The sequence below is a fragment of the Cololabis saira genome, chromosome 14 (assembly GCF_033807715.1).
Source record: "Cololabis saira isolate AMF1-May2022 chromosome 14, fColSai1.1, whole genome shotgun sequence".
Taxonomy (NCBI): Eukaryota; Metazoa; Chordata; class Actinopteri; order Beloniformes; family Belonidae; genus Cololabis; species Cololabis saira.
Window position 1 is genome coordinate 12,583,230 of NC_084600.1, and position 19,869 is coordinate 12,603,098.

The 19,869-nt window shown below is 41.3% G+C and overlaps 2 protein-coding genes across 3 annotated transcripts; one reads left to right on the plus strand and one right to left on the minus strand.

Annotated features, from left to right (window-relative positions):
- The first annotated feature begins 10,263 nt into the window (after positions 1 to 10,263).
- LOC133459615 (claudin-4-like) lies at positions 10,264 to 17,296 on the plus strand. 2 transcript variants are annotated; one of them, XM_061739744.1, is made up of 2 exons: positions 10,264 to 10,953; positions 16,062 to 17,296. In XM_061739744.1, the coding sequence occupies exons 1-2, from the start codon at positions 10,473 to 10,475 to the stop codon at positions 16,700 to 16,702; spliced, it is 1,122 nt and encodes a 373-aa protein (XP_061595728.1). In that variant the 5' UTR covers positions 10,264 to 10,472; the 3' UTR covers positions 16,703 to 17,296. The 2 variants fall into 2 exon arrangements, with proteins under 2 accessions (XP_061595728.1, XP_061595727.1); XM_061739743.1 differs by lacking the exon at positions 10,264 to 10,953 and adding an exon at positions 15,898 to 15,958 and having other exon boundaries at positions 16,039 to 17,296.
- A 403-nt stretch (positions 17,297 to 17,699) lies between these two features.
- Positions 17,700 to 19,554, minus strand: cldn29 (claudin 29). The gene has a single exon (XM_061739746.1). It carries the CDS (start codon positions 19,490 to 19,492, stop codon positions 18,860 to 18,862), a length of 633 nt encoding a protein of 210 aa, XP_061595730.1. The 5' UTR covers positions 19,493 to 19,554; the 3' UTR covers positions 17,700 to 18,859.
- Positions 19,555 to 19,869: the final 315 nt, after the last annotated feature.

Genomic DNA, 19,869 nt, shown 5'->3' on the forward strand with positions numbered 1-19,869 from the left:
GTGTAGCTGTCTATAGTTCTTCCACACACTACTGATGTTTGCTACATGGCTAAACTGTTGAATTGCCAATATCAGTTGTTTTTCATGGGTGCAACTCACATACTCAGCTCTGCTGCTCATCCTACAAACGCATGTCCCTTACTTATATAGGTTACAATTGAAAAGGGAAATAAACAGGCTTTCCAAAGGTTTATTGCCAAGAATCATTGTTGCAACAAAGAAATAATCTACCAAACACAAATATCCTTACTTTTTGCGCAACGTTTATTATCTGTGTGTGGAACCATGTACCTTTTAGATGATGTTCATACATGTGTGAATATACTAATATGAACTTGTATACATGCAGTGAAATATACATACATAATTGCATACTCATTTGCATATAAATGTATACAGATGTATATAAATTAGAATTATTTTTTTTAACGAAAAAAGTCTCAACTGTCTATGGCCGCCAGCATGCTCGTCATCTCAGATCACCCCCCACGGGCATGCCAGCGTACTGTATCATTAATAATACTACATGTGACAATCCTCTTTTCTTCTAAACTCAGCTCCAACACATAAGTCCAGCGAGGCACCAAAGAGCCCAAAGGAGGTTCCTAAACCATTGGATGTGCACCTCAACACCGCTGAATCCAGAAACCTCATCCTGAAAAAATGCTTCCAAAGACTAAAGATGAGACGTCGCTGACACTTCAGAAGCTGTTATAATAAAACTGTACCCACATGAAAACATTTGAATCGTGCTATATTTGCTACAGATGCAATCAAGCAGCCAGAAGTGTGATGGTCCCACTCTACCTAATCTTTCTGTGAAGTCATTCATAAGGCTTTTAGTAGATGTCAGGAGGAAGATTTGGAGTAGAAGTTTAGCTGTCCACCACCTACATAACATGAGCACAATACGATCACCGGTATCTTTATTAGGTACACCTGGTGTAACCAGAGCTGGGTAGAGTAGCCAAAAATTGTACTCAAGTAAAAGTACTGTTACTTCAGAATAATATGACTCAAGTAGAAGTAAAAAGTAGTCATCCAAATAATTACTTGAGTAAAAGTAAAAAAGTACTTGGTGAAAAAACGACTCAAGTACTGCGTAACTGTTGAGTAACGCCTGATTATTTTTTTAACACAACCATTCAAACAGAATAAATGACAAAATAATCATCTTCAGGCAAATTAAATCAATAAAATAATCAAATAAATTAAAATGAATAAAAAATAGCTTAAATGAAAATAATCTTAAAGTAAATTCAAGTACTTTAATACATAATAAAATAAAGAAATAATAACAGAATAAAAAAATAAATTAAGCACAAGTAGCACAACATTTTAAGCCTTTATACTTTTCTTTTTTAACCAGGCAGAACTAGAACAAGCCCATGAACTCATAGAAACTCTGTGTGTGTTTGAGTCTGTGTAAATGTGACAAAACATGCAAAAACAAACATTTTTCCCAAAGAATCACCCAGTGATGTCATGAGATTGACGCGTATAAAAGGGATAAAAGAAAAGTAACGAGGTCAACGTAGCCTAATGTAGCGGAGTAAGAGTAACAGTTTCTTCTTCACAAATCTACTCAAGTAAAAGTAAAAAGTGTAGTGATTCAAAACTACTCCTAAAAGTACAGAATTTCGCAAAACTTACTCAAGTAAATGTAACGGAGTAAATGTAACTCGTTACTACACACCTCTGGGTGTAACTAATGCAAACATTACATACATTGCATGTATAACCAATTCCAGCTGAAAAAGAAAACTGATTCACAAATGTCCTAAAGCACTATGTTATTCACAATAGAGTATTAAAAACATATCAATTGGTGAAAGTGAGATATTTTGTCATCTCAAAGCAGCATGTCTCAAAGATGTTGGAACATAGGCTGTAAAAGGCTGGAAACAGTGTTAAAAGGACATATTTAGAAAAACATCTTGCAACCTTTAGGACAACTGGAGAATAGTCTCCTGTAGAGAGATTTGTAGAGAAGAGAATAGTCAGAGTATAAGAATAAACTCTTCAAGACTGCCTTTCAAAGTCACTCTGCCTTTTTGAAATATTGTTTTAAATAGGCTGTTAATCAGAATGATTACTATGATCAAATAATTCACTTAAAACACTCTTTTTTTACATTACATGTCTCAGTAAGCATATGACACAACGGTGACAATTCATAGACATGAAACCTGTGTGTGCCAATAACAGAAACTCAAACAAAAAGATAACAACCTCTCAAACTGTCACTTATCAAGATGAGTTCGTGGCTGTAAAATATAGTGGACATATTTGGTTGAACTGAACCTTACAAACATGTTTCACTTAATATCTAACCAATGCAAACAATAACAAACAGGTTTTTGACTTTTTTTTTCTCCATTTTTGTTCAATTTTTTGTTCAAATTGACTTTTTAACGAAAAAAAAAAACAGGTGGATTTCTCCTGGCAGCACTTGTCTGATTTAGTTCAGACTATGTAAAACAAAGCCCACAGCTCACAAGTCACAACTGAACCTCTCCTCTGTAAATTCACAGCAGATTATCGTTCAAGTGTGCTCCAACAAATGAAAACATTCACAGACAGAATAAAATAACAGAAATGTCTTAGCGTAGGAACTGCTGCCTCCCTTTGGCCAGAGCAGAGAAAGGCATGCAGAACTTTAGTACTTTTCTTTCATGTCAGTGTTACATTTGAAAGCTGAAAGTCTGTTAAAAGTGCTATACTTCATCTCACTAACCACTCTTTGTTACTGTTTTCTCTCAAATCCAGCATCAAATAAACGTCAGGCTCTTTTGCTGTGATCTGTGAACAATCCACTCCTGTAGGTTCAGGCCTCCCCCACACAATCACCCTCAGTCTGACTCAGAGCGCACATAGGGCCTCTCTCAACCCTGACCCTGGCATTTACTTCAAACACTTATTTCTTTTTATTCTCTTATTTTCTCCTCAATAAATTATATTTGTTCGTTTGAATTCTGTAAGTCAGATTCTGTAAGAGACATAATGAATTGGGCCATTTTTCTGTGAACCATACCACAAACCCTTTAATCACCTAACCTCGGAAAATGTCTATATTTGCCTACAGCTCGCTTTGTTGACCAGGAAATTGACATCTTTTTTTTTTTTTTAACGTTCTTGAAGTTCTTTCCAGGCTCAAAGTTGGAAATTTTGATTTCCCATTTGTTCATTGTTCCAGGTTTGGATGGGAGAGAAACTCTCCTTAAGATCATGTGTAGTTCTGAAAGTAGGCAAGGCAAGTTTATTTGTAGAGCACAGTTCTTATGCAGGCAAAGGGCTTTACAGCTACATAAAGTCCAGAGGTGTCAAGTAACGAAGTACAAATACTTCGTGACCTTACTTAAGTAGAAATTTTGGTTATCTATACTTCACTGGAGTAATTATTTTTCAGACGACTTTTTACTTTTACTCCTTACTTTTTCACGCAATTATCTGTACTTTTTACTCCTTACATTTTAAAAACAGCCTCGTTACTCTATTTCATTTCGGCCTTTAAAAAAAAACTATCCAGTTAAATTGCTCCATCCGGATAGAGTGAATTTGGTTGTGGTTGTTTCAGATGTTCTTGTCCAGTTTTGTTCTTACATCCGTTCCCTCAGATTCCTGCAACTAAACTTGGATGTACATTCCAATAAAGGTTAGGATAAATGATAACATGCCTCTGAAGTTTGACTTTTTGCACCATTACAATACTTATAGGCAACTAGTCATCATATCTCCTGCTCTCTGAAACACATGTTAATGCTCAATAGTACACATATATGGTTCTTTAATATATTTGCATTATACTAAGATTCATTCATTTTCAATGGCTTTTGTCCTTAATGGCTTTTTTCCCCCTTACATTACTTTTACTTTTATACTTTAAGTATTTTTGAAACCAGTACTTTTATACTTTTACTTGAGTAAAAAACTTGAGTTGATACTTCAACTTCTACAGGAGTATTTTTAAACTCTAGTATCTATACTTCTACCTGAGTAATGAATGTGAATACTGAAGACACCTCTGCTGAGGACACAAGAAGCATTCTATAAAACATAAAAATGATTTCATTAAAAATGAACACCAGATAAAATCCTTCCAGTTGTCATATTTACAGCTAAATGGACCTGGTTTCAGCCTGGATCTGAACATTGTCAGAGTTGAGGCCTGTCTCACATCTCCTGGAAGACTGTTTCAGATTATAGGAGCATAAAACTGAAACGCATCACCACATTGTTTAGTCCTGACTGAGCAGCAGCAGGAGACCACTCCCTGAGGTTCTCAGAGTCCAAGTTAGTTCATATGATGTAAGATGTACTTTGGTGCTATGCCATGAAGAGACTTGTACACAAACAAAGCTGTTTTAAAGTATTTTCTCTGGAAGCCAGGGCAGAGACCCGATGACTGGCCTAATATGGTATTTCTTGGTTCTAGTCAGGACTCAAGCAGCAGCATTCTGGATGTACTGCAGCTGTCTTACAGCTCAGAGACGGCAGGCCGTTGTCTAACCTGCTGGAGACAAACGCATGGATTAGTCTAAATCTGGTTCAGATACGACTCCTTTGATTCTGGCAATGTGTTTAGGTGGTAAAATGCTGTTATTTAATGTGGTGCCTGAAGTTCAGATCTGAGTCCAGTATTACTTCAAGATCTCTAACCTGATTACCGTATTTTCCGCACTATAAGGCTCACCTAAAAGCCTTTAATTTTCTCAAAAACCGGCAGTGCGCCTTATATGATCATTACAGTAATTTCTGTTACTGTAGTCAGGGGGATTGTGGGTAATGTAGTCAGGGGGATTGTAGCTACTGTAGTTGGTGTCGCCGAAGTAACGGCGCTAAAAACGTCAGGAATCACAGACGTTAAAGACAACAGCAGCGACGCTGACTCATATAATGGCGACTTTGAAGAGACGGAGCAAAGCTGGTTTTTATTTTGTTAATAAAGTTTGACATACGGTACTTTTTCTTGTTTTTTTTATGCATTTGCTGTAGGATTTTGTAGCATTTCCTGTAGCGCAGCTCCATCAGGTAGATACGTAACTCAACCCCAGCCACTATAGTACGGTATTTTACCAGATATTTAGTGCACCTTATAGTGCGGTGCGTCTTATATATGGAAAAAGTTTTAAAAATACGTCATTCAAAAAATACGTCATTATAATGCGGTGCGCCTTATAGTGCAGAAAATACGGTAGGTTCTAGAGGTGCGAGGTAACTGATAACAGGGCGGAGCAGGGGTCCCAGCCCAGGGGGGTGAAGCATTCTAGATGGGCCCTTGTGGCCTAAACATCCCAGTTAAAACATAATCGCTAAACGGGTCACGGGACACGGGTCAGAACCATCACATGAGGTTTCAGCACCATGGATTTACCAGTCATTATGTCAAACCTAATTATAAGCCTAATTCAGACTTTAAGATATATAGCTATCAACCTGGAGATAAACATCAAATGACATCCAGTGATGTCGGATTCAAAACAGCCGAGTAGCACAATTCAGACACACGTGTTCAACCGACCAACAATTTACAATGTGCGACGACATGTATTTAACACAAGCAACAAACCATAGGAAAGGCCATATACTGTATTCAGCATTATGACAATGTTATCAGAAATAATTAATATCACAACAGCTTACCAATGATGGTTTCATCCAGCGGTGGGCAGAGAACCACAAGAAAAAACACATTGAACCATCCAAAATGCAAAAACTTTATTTAAGGCTACACTTCTGACACGACAACTGGCTAAAAGTAAACAGACAACATGCACGCGCCCGTACCTGTGCATGACAGGCAGACACACAAGGGGAGAAGGGACTATTTCTTTCATTTTTTAAACAACTTTATCCTTATGAACGCAAGTTCAACAGGCAATGGCAGCGTAAAAGTCTGTTTCATGATCCAACTCTGAGGTGCAGATGTTCATAAACCTGGTGGCTGAGGAGAGAATTAAAAAGGGATCTAGACGATGATAAGGAACGACCAGATCTACCAGGAGCTCTGCCACTTCATAGCTGCTCACGGATCCAGCTGACTTTTCAGCAGCGCCGATACGAACAAAAAAAAAAGAAAAAAAGCATCTCCGCTTGAAGCTTCTCTCACTCTCATTTTTTAACTTGATATGGAACACAAGCCACAGACCCAGCAGCACATCTATCATCTCCTCCATGTTCTACATCTTTAGTGTCGTTGTCTTCTTCGTTTAGATCACACAATCAAATACGTCACAGCAGCTTCACTACAACCTCCTACTTCTGCTCCAGGTGCTGAATTGTTATGGAAAAGAAACCAGGCCGAGTTGAGTAGAGCCGAGTGGGTACTAGTGGAAAAGCGCCATAACTGGCTGCAGAGTAGTTGTGTACACCTTACTGTTCAATATAGAGTCAGTGTGACCGGTGGTGTTACAGGTCTTAATTCAATTCAATTCAATTCAATTTTATTTATATAGCGTATAATGCAACAGATGTTGTCTCTAGACGCTTTCCAGAGATCCAGAACATGAACATAAACATAAACCCCCGAGCAATTATTACATAAACAATGGCAGGTAAAAACTCCCCTAGTGGGAGAAAAGCCTTAAGCCAAACAGTGGCAAGAAAAACTCCCCTTTAGGAGGGAAGAAACCTTGAGCAGGACCTGGATCATAAGGGGGGACCCTCCTGCCGAAGGCCAGACTGGGGGGTCGGGGACGTTAGCAGCACACAGCAGGCAGGTGGAAGCAGCAGCGGGATGATCAGAGGGGGGGGGGGGACGTCAGCAGCACACAGCAGACATCCACGTAGGCAGGTGGAAGCAGCAATGGGATGACCGGGGATGGGGGCGGGGGGGCCGGGAACACAGGCCAGAACGCAGCTCCCGAGGCTCCGGCCTGCAAACATGCACAAAAGAGAAAAAAGGGGGGCCGGCACAAGAAACTACAGGAACGATGGACAAAAATGATAGCTATGAGATACTTATAATAAATAAAAATGGTAATGGAGAAGAGAGGAAGGGAAAGGGAAAAGGAGAGGAGAAGAAGGGTGAGAGTCACCGCCCAGCGGATCATGTTGGTGCCCCCCTGCAGCAGAAGCCTATAGCAGCATATCTACCACGAAGCTATGTTTGAGACTAACTATTATAGTCTTGTTCTATAGCTGCAACTATGACTACTGACTCTAACACACTAGAGTTTACACTACCTAGAGTTTACACTTAACCCCAACCATACTCGGGTGGACCACTTGAGGCCCTTCCAGAGGCATTTATACAGACCTCGGGACCCTTGGTTAAGGTTAAGCGGGCCTGCAACAATAGAAAGCTAGTAAAAAAGGAGTGGATTCAAGATACAAGACAAAAGTTTATTAAGAGTTCAGAGCTAAGAATGAAACGGGAATAAGACGATTGCTGGACCCTGGTACCAAGAGTGGGGTAATGGCTGCCATCAGCAAAATACAGCAAGACTGTTAAAACCACTTGTGATTACAGGCCGTTGCCTGTCTGGGGAAGGAAAAAAACAGACCACCACAAGACAAGGGCAACACTTCGACTGTGCTCCGGCTTTGGGTGCTTGCTCCCAATAACCCCCACTGTCCCCAAGACAGGATTCAACGCCCGCAACCCGACTCTAAATCCACCTCACGACACTTAATCCCAGTTTAAAAGGGATGATTGAGGATTTACAAATGAAAACCCAGGCAAAACAGTAGTGGCAACTCTGTTGACAAAAGATTAAAATGAGTCAGCTTCAGGCAACAAGGGGAGATTTAATACATCATTAATGGAAATATATTTTACCTCCAAGGGGCCCAAAGACTCACAGCACATCCAAATGCACCTGACACCTGTTTAATACAAATGTTTAAAACTGTTGCCACATGCTAAATACACCACACCAACAATATAAAAGACAAAGCAGCTTAAAATGGTACATCATACAGCTACAACCACTAAAACACAAGTACCTTCTTGACCTGCTACAGCCAATGGCCACAGCAGCGCTGTATGCCACGCCTCAGTCTACTGCAGAGCTGCTTTGATGTGTTTCAGTGGCTAACAATCAGCCAATCTGAAAACAAAAGGGCTGACCAGGAAGCAGCACTATGGCAAGCAGAGAAAAACAAACTATGTCACATCAAGACAGTTTTATATGAGATGGTTATGTAAGACAATTTTATGTGATAATGGCCTACAAGCAGTTCTTAGACCACTGTGGTACCTCAGTTCTTTCCAGGAGGTTTTTACATCTTTCTTAAAAAGGTCATTCTGAATAATTTAACTTATTTCATTCTTCTCTACTTTTAAAGATATGCTTAGACCTTTGCACTTTTAGTCATGTAAATCCATGACCTTTAAGTGTTTTAAGTGATAATTATTCATTGATATCTGATCAAACAGTGCCTCATTTCCTTGTATCAAATTACAGCAGTTACACTGTGACGGCTGCAGCTACACGACAGCAACACATGCACACTATGACAAAGATATGTCTTGTAAATTCCATATAACTTGAATCATAAAGTATTGTTCATTACACAATGATAAAATGGTTTAAACTTGTGTATTACAGTTGGACATATAGTGTTTTTTTACTTAGTGTTTCTTACCAAAATAAAAACCTTTAGGTCAGTTGACAAAATACAATAGATTTTTTCTCATTTATCTAATCAAATTAGCCTGTTATGGAAAGGATTTATTCCATTTGCATGCACATTAAAAGTTGAACACACACACGTGTTTTGAAAAACCACGTGTATCTGATTTCTTTTATGGTATTTATGGTATGTCAAACATAAATGTACATTTATGTTTGACATAAATGTACATTTTTCTCCAAAATGTCTTTTTTTTCCACTGATGGGGAAACGCAGATAGTGGTTGTATTTTGTGTGAGTGAGTGTTAAATATGTGCAGTCAGATGATATTCTGCCTGTTTAAAATGAACCTGTGAAAATCTCAAGCCTTTTGCCTTTTGCCTTTTGCAATTAAATAAATCAATGACAAACAGTATTACAAAAACAAATACTGTGACTGGTAAGATGAAAAAAGTAACTGATTATCTTGGACGTGACATACAAAACTGAGAAACGGTAAACTCCAAAAGACTGAAATGCCAAGCACCACGCTCACCCTATCATGCAATATTTCAAGAGATATTTATGTGATTCAAGTTATTCAACAGACTCTATTGGACACCTGTGAGAAAGCATAAGGCAGGACTGAGTCTGTCCAACATCTGCTGGCGATGCCATACGGCACAAGGGGATATCACCCATATGTTCTTTGACTGTCCTAATTTAGCTATTTATTGGCATAGGGTCATGGAAAAGATCAATGATAGCCTGAACACCGATGTCGCTCTCACACCCGCGCTTTGTCTCCTGAATAGCCTAAAAGAAAATATGAGAATAGTCGGGAAAAAGGCACAATGGCTTAAGGTTGCACTCACTACAGCTAAGAGGGTTATACTGAGACACTGGGCGGGAGGTAACAACCCTACTTACTCAGAATGGTTCACAGCTCTGTCAGAAACTGCATCATACGAACGTCTGATATATAAAATAAATGGGAAATTAGACACTTATAATGAAATCTGGGACCCATTTCTAACACAGATCATGGATCAGGGAAATGTAAACTAACATAAAAATGACTGATGAGGATTCAGAAACAAAGTCTACAGTGCACCATGTTCGACTGGCGGGACGGGGATAGGGTCAGGGGATGGGAGAAAAAATTTCCTTCCAGATCAAACATTCACTGGGTTAGTTTTTCACATCTTCATATGTAAAGCAGGCATATGTTATATATACTTCTAGGTATAGAATTTCATGTATAGTCATTAGTTAATTTTGATCTTTTAGTATTATTTCACTTTTTCTGTGTCTTTAGTTTCTATCATCAATGTCAACCTTTGGTGAATTCAGCTGTATCTGCTATTTTTTTTTTTTTTACTTATTTTTATATACCTCTTTATTTGCATATTTTTGCTGCTCTGATTATGCATCTGTGGATGCATTGGACTGTTGTGATGAATGTCTGTGAAGGAAACAATAAAAAGCATAATTGAAAAAAAAAGAGATATTTATGTGTATCAAAGATTTAACACAACTAAAACATTTGAGCAAGATCACATCCAGAGAGTTTGACGTTTTAACAGGATGTTTGGATTGTGTGTTATTGTGTGTGTTATTGTGTGTGCGGTTCTACATAAAAAAGATGGTTCATTGTGGAACCTAACAACACAGAGTGGCTGGTGGGGTAAACAGACTATGTCCTTGTGGAGTTTGGTTAGACCTGAAGAACAGGGACTAACGAGGGCGTGCTCCATTCCTCCGGGCCCCTCCTCCTACCTGCTCCCCTCTGAAAACTCATCTGACCAGATGAGAGGAGCCAGAGGAGAGAACACAATACACACAGAGCTCTTTCACGACTACAGAGAGACCAGTTTCCTTTGAATCAACTCCGAGAGGAAATCATCGCGTGAACAATGGTGTCTGCTGGGTTCCAGATCCTGGGCACCGCTCTGGGGATCCTGGGATGGATTGGCGCCATCATTACCTGCGCCCTTCCCATGTGGAGGGTCACGGCTTTTATCGGCAGCAACATCGTCACCTCGCAGGTCTCCTGGGAGGGTATTTGGATGAGCTGTGTGGTCCAGAGCACAGGCCAGATGCAGTGTAAGGTGTACGACTCCATGCTGGCCCTCAGCTCCGACCTGCAGGGGGCCCGGGCCTTGACCGTCATCGCGGTGGTGGTGGGCATCATGGCTATCCTGCTCGCCGTAGCGGGCGGGAAATGCACCAACTGCGTTGAAGACCCCAATTCGAAGGTCAAGGTGGGGATCGCCTCGGGGGTTGTCTTCCTCATAGCTGCCATCCTGTTGCTCGTCCCCGTCTGCTGGACGGCCCACACCGTCATCCGGGACTTCTACAACCCTCTCTTGGTCCAAGCCCAGAAACGAGAGCTGGGTGCTGCTCTTTACATCGGCTGGGGTGCGGCTGCTTTGATGCTGATTGGAGGGGGGATGCTCTGTGCCAACTGCCCCGCTGATAAGACGCCCTACACTGCAAAGTACACCGCTGGCAGATCTGACGTGTACACGGCCAGATCTGATGCCTCGGCACCAGCGTCTGGAAAAGACTATGTCTGAAAGAGTGGGACTGGGACACATGAACTGATGCTTCTGGGCCGTAAGTGCTGATACTTCAGCCTGAATCCTGATGTGTGTACCACAACCTGGGCACAATTACCATTTATATGTTCAATATGTGTATGTATGGTCGCTGAGTGTTTTGTGAAAGTCCTTTCTTAGTGGCTTGATTACAGCAAAACACTTTTTATCCTCTAAATATTCATTTTGGTCACGTGTATTATTTTACTAACCATGTGCCTTATTGGACAAATGTGCTGTAAATAAAAATGTTTGTTTATAAGTCACTTCTCTCTTCAACTTTTCCTCATATTATAAATGTTTTCATTTAGTTTACTAATTAAAATGAAACTATGCATTTGTGGTTTTTTTTTGAGTGGGGGGGTTTGAATCTTTCAGTGATGTTTGCTGAATTTTATTTTCTGTGATACATTTTGTTTTAATTTTATACAGTGTTTTAATGCTTAATTGTCCATTCACTACTGAAAAATAAAAACAAGGATCCATTTTGAAAAACACCGTCCCAGCATTGCAGAGGAGTCTTCATTGTCTGCCGTTCAAGTTTTTCAGGTTTAGGTGTGGCAGGAAAGAAAAAAGAGAAACAACATGGCCGCTTGCTTTGATTCAAACTGTGAGCCTTGTGGCAATGGATTTGAAATTTAAAGGGACATACCACACTCTTTATACTGTAAATCTTTAGAGACTGAATTTTGATTCATCAAGAACCCTCCTTTTTTTTAAGATTATTTTGGGCTTCAAGTTGTAGACAGGAAGGTGGTAGAGAGAGAATGGGGATGACATCAATCAATCAAATCAATCAAAAATGTTATTTATATAGCACCTTTCATCCAGGGACATGAAATACAAAGTGCTTTACATTTTGACTGAAAAATAGGCATAATGAAAATAAAAATTAAATAAAAACTGGGAGACCAATGCACACTGACATACAATATAGTTAATTAAAATGAAATAATGATAAAAGTTCAAGAATTGGGGGCACGGTGGCGCAGCAGGTAGTGCAGCCGTCTCACAGCTAGAAGGTCCTGGGTTCGATTCCCTCCGGGGACGCTGTGGGTGCTGAAGTGCGTGTTAGTTCCCCCATGACTTCGGTGCCCACACCATGGGTGGGGTTGGCGAAAGGGCCTTTCTGTGTGGAGTTTGCATGTTCTCCCCGTGTTCCCTTGGGTAGCTAATGGGAGCTACCCTCACAAAAACATGCACACAGTCCTGGGCTACACATGCCCCCTCTGGCCAACCGGGGCGCCAGATGGGGTGGGGAGGATCTGGCCGGAATAACGTGATCCTTCCACGCGCTACGTCCGGTCAGAGAATCCTCACCCTGTCTGGTGAAAAGAAGCGGTCCGTCACTCCTCAGGATAAGAAGGAGACCTGAGCTCAGTGTAGGGCCCTCCCTGGGTTGGCAGAGGAGAGCAATGCCCAGGACTGTTACTTAGGTATGAGCACTGGGTGATGAAATGGGTAAAAAATCGGGGAAAAAAAAAAGAATTAAGGCTAAAAATAATCAGTCCACAACAATAAAATAACAATAATAAAAACATTATAAAAGATAAATAAATAAAACAAATACCTCTAAAAAATGTTAAACAGAATAAAACTATAAAATGTGATGCTACATAAAAGCCAGACCAAAGAGATGAGTTTTTAAGTCTACGTTTAAAAATGTCCACATTTCCAGCTCCTCTCAGATCCTCCGGCTGTTCCACAGTTTTGGAGCATATTAGTGGCTAAAAGCAGCAAATGTTTTAGTTCTACTCTTTGGAACAGCTAAAAGAGCCAGAGGATCTGAGTTCCTTCCTGGTTCATAAAATAAAAACATTTCTGAAATGTACTCTGGTGCAAGCACATGTAGCGCTTTATAAACTAATTAAAGAACTTTAAAATCGACACGAAAACCAACAGGTAGTCAGTGTAAGGATTTTAACATGGGCTTAATGTGTCTCTCCTCCTGGTCTGAGTCAGAACTGGCGCTGCAGCGTTCTGAAACTGATGAGGGAAACCAGGTGTGGAGCTGGGCCGGGGAAGCACAGGTGAAGGGAATGAGGCTGATGAGGGTGGCAGGATCTAGATTCTAGATGACAGGAGTCAGTATCACAGTAAAAAAAACCTCTGAAACTGTGACCATGACAGGAGCCGGCAGGCAGAAATATCAAAATTTCTCAAAATTTTCGGAGCAAATTTCTTAACAGGCGTAGCTACAACTGATAGATTTCATCTATTAAACCAACATCTTCCTAAATGATTTATTTCAGCCAGCGTAATTCTCAACAGAGCTGCAGGTTTCTCTCCCGGGACGACGGCGCAGCTTGACACGTCTGTCCCCCCGGCCGTGAGCTGCTGCTGCTCCCCGGGGCCGGCGGCTCTTCTCATCTCCGAAAACGTCCAGTCAAATTTCTTAACAGACGTTATTTGGATAAACTGAGGCCCCGTTTACACGGAGCAAAAACTGAGGCGTTTTCATGCGTTTTGGTTGTTCGTTTACACGAAAACGGAGGTCAAAGTCACCAAAAACGATCATTTCTGAAAACGCCGGCCAAAGTGGAGATTTTCAAAAACTCAGTTTTCACGTTTGCGTCTAAACAGAGGAAAACGGAGGAAAACGGAGGAAAACGGAGGAAAACGGAGATTTAAGCTCAGAACGTCACAGAAACGTCACCAGCATCATTTGTGCGACCTGTGTTTACAATTTGTTTGGCCACCGTCAATATTTTCTTGTATTTTATATTCTAAAGTCACACTTAAAAAGTAAGACCCCGTCCACACGTAGCCGGGTATTTTTAAAACCGAATATTTCCCCCCCTCCGTTTATAAAATAATTTGTATCCACATTACCAGTGGTGGACAGTAACGGAGTAAATTTACTTGAGTACTGTACTTAAGTACATATCCAGAGGATTTGTACTTTACTTGAGTATTAGATTTCTTTGGTACTTATTACTCTTACTTGAATACATTTCCAAGACAAATATTTTTACTTTTACTCGAGTAAATTTCTAGGAAGGCTGAAAAGTACTTTCAGGTCTGCTCTTTTTTCTTTTTCTCTAAAATCCTATTGGACACAAGCTGTTTTTGTCAAAGGAGGAGACCTATCACAGTGCACGCTCTCCACTGGGATGTACGTAAAGCGGAAATACGTCAAGCCTCCTCAAAACGATACCGCCAAAGTAGCCTGCAACAATTAATTTAGAAAAAATATAGTAATTTACTGATGTGGAAAATAAGAAATTTACTCTTACTCTTACTCTTACTTTTACTTAAAGTAAATTTAAAAGCATTTACTTTTGGATACTTAAGTACCTTTAAAAGCAAGTACTTTTCTACTCTTACTCGAGTAATATTTTGACTGAGCTACTTTTACTTGTTACGGAGTAAATTTTGACCAGTAGTATTTGTACTCTTACTCAAGTACTGGGGTCGAGTACTCTGTCCACCTCTGCACATTACATCGTTTTAAAAAAAAAAACCCTTCCACACATAACCAAAGATCTGCGTTTTCGACCACATTCATAAGCATTCTAAACCTGTAGATCATCTGCGGCTTCCCCGGCAGGCGCGTCTCCTTCTCTGTAAGCCGCAGTTAACGAGCCCGAGTCCCCCCGTGTCCCGGCCACGGAGCTGCCGCGTTAATATCTTAATATCTTCGGTTTAGCAGATACCCGGCTACGTGTGGACGGGGTCTAACTCCACTTCTCTGTCACTCCAAACGAAAGACTCTCGTTCAGTCTTGGAAGTAACTGGCAGTCAAGGCTGATTTATGGTTCCGCGTTACACCAACGCAGAGCCTACGGCGTAGGGTACGCGGCGACGCGCTCCGTACTGCCCCCTGCAGGTTTGGCTGGGTTAGGGTTAGCACCTTAACAGCGTTTTCATGCCGCTTCGTGTAAACGAGGATTTTTTTGAAAACGTAGAGGGGGAAATATCCGTTTTTGTAAATACCCGGCTATGTGTAAACGTGGCCTGAGCCCAGGTTGGGGATCTTAAAGGTTACTTTTACGCCTGAAAAAATATTAAAACTTAATAAAGTGCCATATTAACAGCGCTACAGCTGAAATTAAAACAGCTTTTGGCTCTCAGCTTCCTGATCAGGTTAGGGATGAAAACGAGGGGGAGGGGGAGAATTGGGACAGGCACCTGGGCCAAGTGCCCTAGATCTCAAGTGCCCTAAAATCTCCCCCTTCTTTTTTAGGGGGTAGGGAAGAAAAGATGGGCGAGTGAAGAAAAGAAGGGCGAGTGGAGAAAAGTAGGGGGAGTATTGAGATTGGGCCTCAGTATATGAGCCGCTTGCTTAACCCACTGCGCCACTGAGCGGCCCAAGAACCCTCCTTTTTTTAGTATTTATTGGTCTATGAAAATGCATTAATGTAGCACATAAACACAGAGTCAATATTCTCCTTATGATACTGACTGAATTTAGGGCTGTTACACTTACATGTTAAAAGTTTAAAAAAACAATTACCATCACAGTTTTTGTTTGTTTTTTCTAATGTCCTTCCTGAAATATCCTCTTTCAAACCAGTTTGTGGGTAAACTTGTACTCCGTGTTTAAGGCACAGCTGGGATCTGGAGCCATTGTTCCCGGTCTCGGAGGTAACAAAGGTTGTATGTGGGTGAAACAAAGAACAAGGCTTATGGATATCAGGTGTCAGCTTTCCCCCCCTTTGTTTGGAGGAACAGAAACTCCACCCTAGATGCCTGAAACTACAACTTGAGGACTGGAGGCTGTAACTGTCCCACAGTGGACCCTTAGAGCACTTAGGAAGCAGGTGCAACCAAGGAGTGCCTGAAACCGCAAAATCCGTAAGGTCTGGAGCCTGTTAATGCTCTCAGAATCAAGTACTTAGATGTGAATATGTTTGTGAGAACTGCCTTTTCTTTCTTCTAGTCTGCAGAAGCTGTGACCTGGAGTAAGCATGGCTTCTCAGGGCCTCCAGATCCTGGGTGTGCTGCTGGCCTTCCTTGGTTGGTTGGGCACCATCGTCACCTGCGCTCTTCCCATGTGGAGAGTCACTGCGTTCGTTGGGGCAAACATTGTGACCGCGCAGGTGATCTGGGAGGGCCTGTGGATGACGTGCGTGGTCCAGAGCACGGGGCAAATGCAGTGCAAGGTGTACGACTCCATGCTTGCGCTACCTCAGGATCTGCAGGCCGCGAGGGCCATGGTGATCATTGCTGTGATTGTCGGGGTGTTGGGCATGCTCATGGCCGTGGTCGGAGGGAAGTGCACCAACTGCATGGAGGATGGAGCGTCCAAAGCCAAAGCCTGCATCGTGTCAGGAGTGATTTTCATCATCGCTGGCTTGATGATCATGATTCCAGTCTCGTGGTCGGCTCATTCAGTTATCAGGGACTTTTACAACCCCCTGGTGATCGCCGCTCAGAGACGGGAGCTAGGTGCCTCGCTTTACATCGGTTGGGGCGCTGCAGGGTTGCTGCTGCTGGGAGGGGGCCTGCTCTGCAACAACTGCCCCCCGAAGGATGACAGACCTTATGCACCTGCCAAGTTTTCCCCTCCAAGAACCGGATCTTCCAATGTGGACTATGTGTGAGTCACCTGGCTGCAGAGTGCAGCTCATTGTGTGATTGGTTGAGTAATGCCGCGTTCCATTTGTCCTCGGAAGTCGGAATTTCCCAGTTCCCAGTCGGAATTTTCAACTGGGACGCCCCTCGAAGTGGGATTTCCTACTGGGAAATTGGGAGAAGCTTCACCACCCCCGAGTTACCATTCCAAGAAGGCTGCCCTTCCCAGTTCCCAGTTCCGATTTCCGAGGTAAATGGAACGCGGCATAAGAACACCTCCTTCAGTTTCTAAACAATGGATGATTTTTTTTTAAGAAAATGTTGCTGTTAAAACTCATAAAATGAAACATTTGATATCTATTTTTAATCAATAGTTCCCTGCTGTTGTAGATTTTATTCATATGTACATTAAATACTGTAATATGAAATTTTATGATATGATAAATAAGAACCTTGAAACTGTAAGAACGACTGTGAGAAACTGAACAAACCCCCTGAAATCTGTAGATTTTCTTCTTTTGTTGCTTTCTTTTTTCTTCCACCTGAATAGTAGTTTCAAATGTCAGCAATAACTCTTTGTTCGTACTGCGGCAAACTTCTTCTATTGTACTCCACTGTAATAAAACTGAAAGCTGCATTTCTCATGAGAAGTTCAAGAATTCAGCGAAGCAAGTTCCCTGGGGATTTATTGTATCTGGTTGAGCTTCTCACCATGCTCCGGTAATGAGACAGTGATTTAGAGTTTCTGTCTCCAGTGAAATGGATGTCACTGGCAGAGACAACAGTGTGCCGTGTACGCTTGGATTCATGTTGCCGAGGAACAGTTTTATACTTTTAAAGAATGGATATTTACAGTTTACCCAGTGAGATCACCTACCGAGTCTTGTCAGGATGATGTATCCTTAACGTCTTTACCCATTCAGACCTTGTTCAAAAAAAGATCTCCAAACCTGAGGGTTGTCGGGAAAACTTACACGGAAAAAGGAAAGACTGAAAGAAAAGTCTTTGGAGCCATGAAACCTTCAGGATTTATTGTGATATCGACTGTCACAGTCACATTTTAATAAAAACAGATAATGCAGTATTCAAACTGTAAATACGCAAGGTTACAGCAGGCATCCTGTCTCAACAGATCCAACTGATTTTCATTTTTCTTCACTGATTTTAAGCAGGAACCAGAGTAAAAAAAACATAATGCAGCTATTATTGTCACAAACAAAGTTTCTGTTGTCATTTGACCTAAAAAAAAATAAGATCAGAGCTTTACTTGAAAATCTAAATCAATGTACTCGTAAAAGCACTTTTCTATCCTTTGACAGCTATTATTACATACGAAGGCACATTCAATCATGAATCCATGTTTATCCAACATTTCTTTAAAAACTAGTTCATTAAAAGTAAGAAACACAAAACTGAAAGCTTGTTACTTGCACATTTTAAGTACATTTCAATAAAATGTACTCAAAATAAGAAATGCCTGTTCATGACATAAAACGGCCAATGTCCTTAGTATTGTGTTAGGTAGTTTATGTTAGTCATATAAAGATATTGATGGATGAACTATTTTAATGTTTTAGCTGGTGAGGGACAAATTTAACTTTTATACACGTCTGCGATTGTTATATATGGTACTTTGTGTTTAAAAGGTCCAAAGAAACAAACAAAAAAACTAATCAAATCATGAATTAATAATTTTACTTAATTACTTTCACAGGTTTAAGTGTGATTAAATATATGTTTCAAAGCATTTTGTAAAAAACAAACCAACAACTAAAAATTCCCATGGACATGTTCAATATGATCAAGTATGGTAAGAAGAGATCATTTTGATGTGTAAATTGAAGTTCACAAAATGTATAAAAGAAAAGCAGACATTACATTGTTGACACAACATTTTATTATCTGAATTGAAAAAAACTAAACAGGAGAAATAAATCTCATGTAACAAACAAGCGAAACATGCATTGACTGGAATATCAAAATTGGCTTACACTTTTTTCTGAAAGGTTAACAAAAGATACTTAAAAAAGGTGTTAGTAAATCTTATATGCCACGTACCTTACACAATCAGAAGGCCAGTGTGTTAGTCAGAAAGAAAGAAAAACAGTCACAGTGCAATCCAGAGCTTGCTAGGAGACAGGTATGTACTGCAAGTCATTTCCTCTGCATGCCATACATGCAGCTCCTCAGACAAACTCCTTCCCGGGTGCTGCAGATTTAGGAGGAGAGTACCGTGGGCCGTTGTAGCGCTCTCCTCTTGACGGGCACTGACAGCACAGAAGAGCCCCCCCAATCAGTAGCAGTCCTGCTGCTCCCCAGCCCATGTACAAGCAGGCCCCCAGCTCTCTCCTCTGAGCATCGGGAACCATGGGGTTGTAGAAGTCCTTTATGATGGTGTTTGCAGGCAGAGACACCGTCACGAGACACAAAGCCCCGCTGAGGAGGAAGAAGACGCCTGCAGAGACGGCCACTCTCGCTTTTGCCGCGTCGTCCCCAATGCAGGTGGTGCATTTCCCTCCGACGACAGAAAGCAGCAGGCCGAACAGGGAAAAGAGGATGGCGATGACGACCATGGCTCGGGCCGCCTGGAGGTCCGGGGGCAGCGCCAGCAGCGAGTCGTACACCTTGCACTGCATCTGGCCTGTACTTTGCACCACGCAGGTCATCCAGAGTCCTTCCCAGATGGTCTGGGCCACCACAATGTTGTTCCCGATGAAAGCGGACACTTTCCACAGGGGCAACATGCAGATGAGTATGTTTCCTATCCATCCAAGCACCGCCAGCGCAACGCCTAGAATCTGCAAGCCTAAAGAAGCCATTGCTGTCTTTTTTCTGTCCGTGTCACTTACTTGATTGCACAATGAAAGCGCTCTTGGTGTGGGGAGCTTTTTATATGTCCTGCTCTGGGTGGGCTCTGGCTCCAGTAGTCAGACGAACACATCCATCACACTGCCTTTGAGGTCTCCCTCTCTCTCTCTCCCCCATGAAAAGAGGCCCTCTGGTGCCCCAGTAGAAAAGAAACACCAACGACATTTTTCAGTCAAAATTTTACTTTGTAAAAACCTTTTACTCCAATTTTACAAGAAAGTTGAAAAATTGAAGCTGTATTTTTCCTGTAGAAGGTGGATAAATAAGCTAAAATAAAACCTTTTTAAATATAAAAAACAAAACTAAACAAAAACAACAACTTTTAACA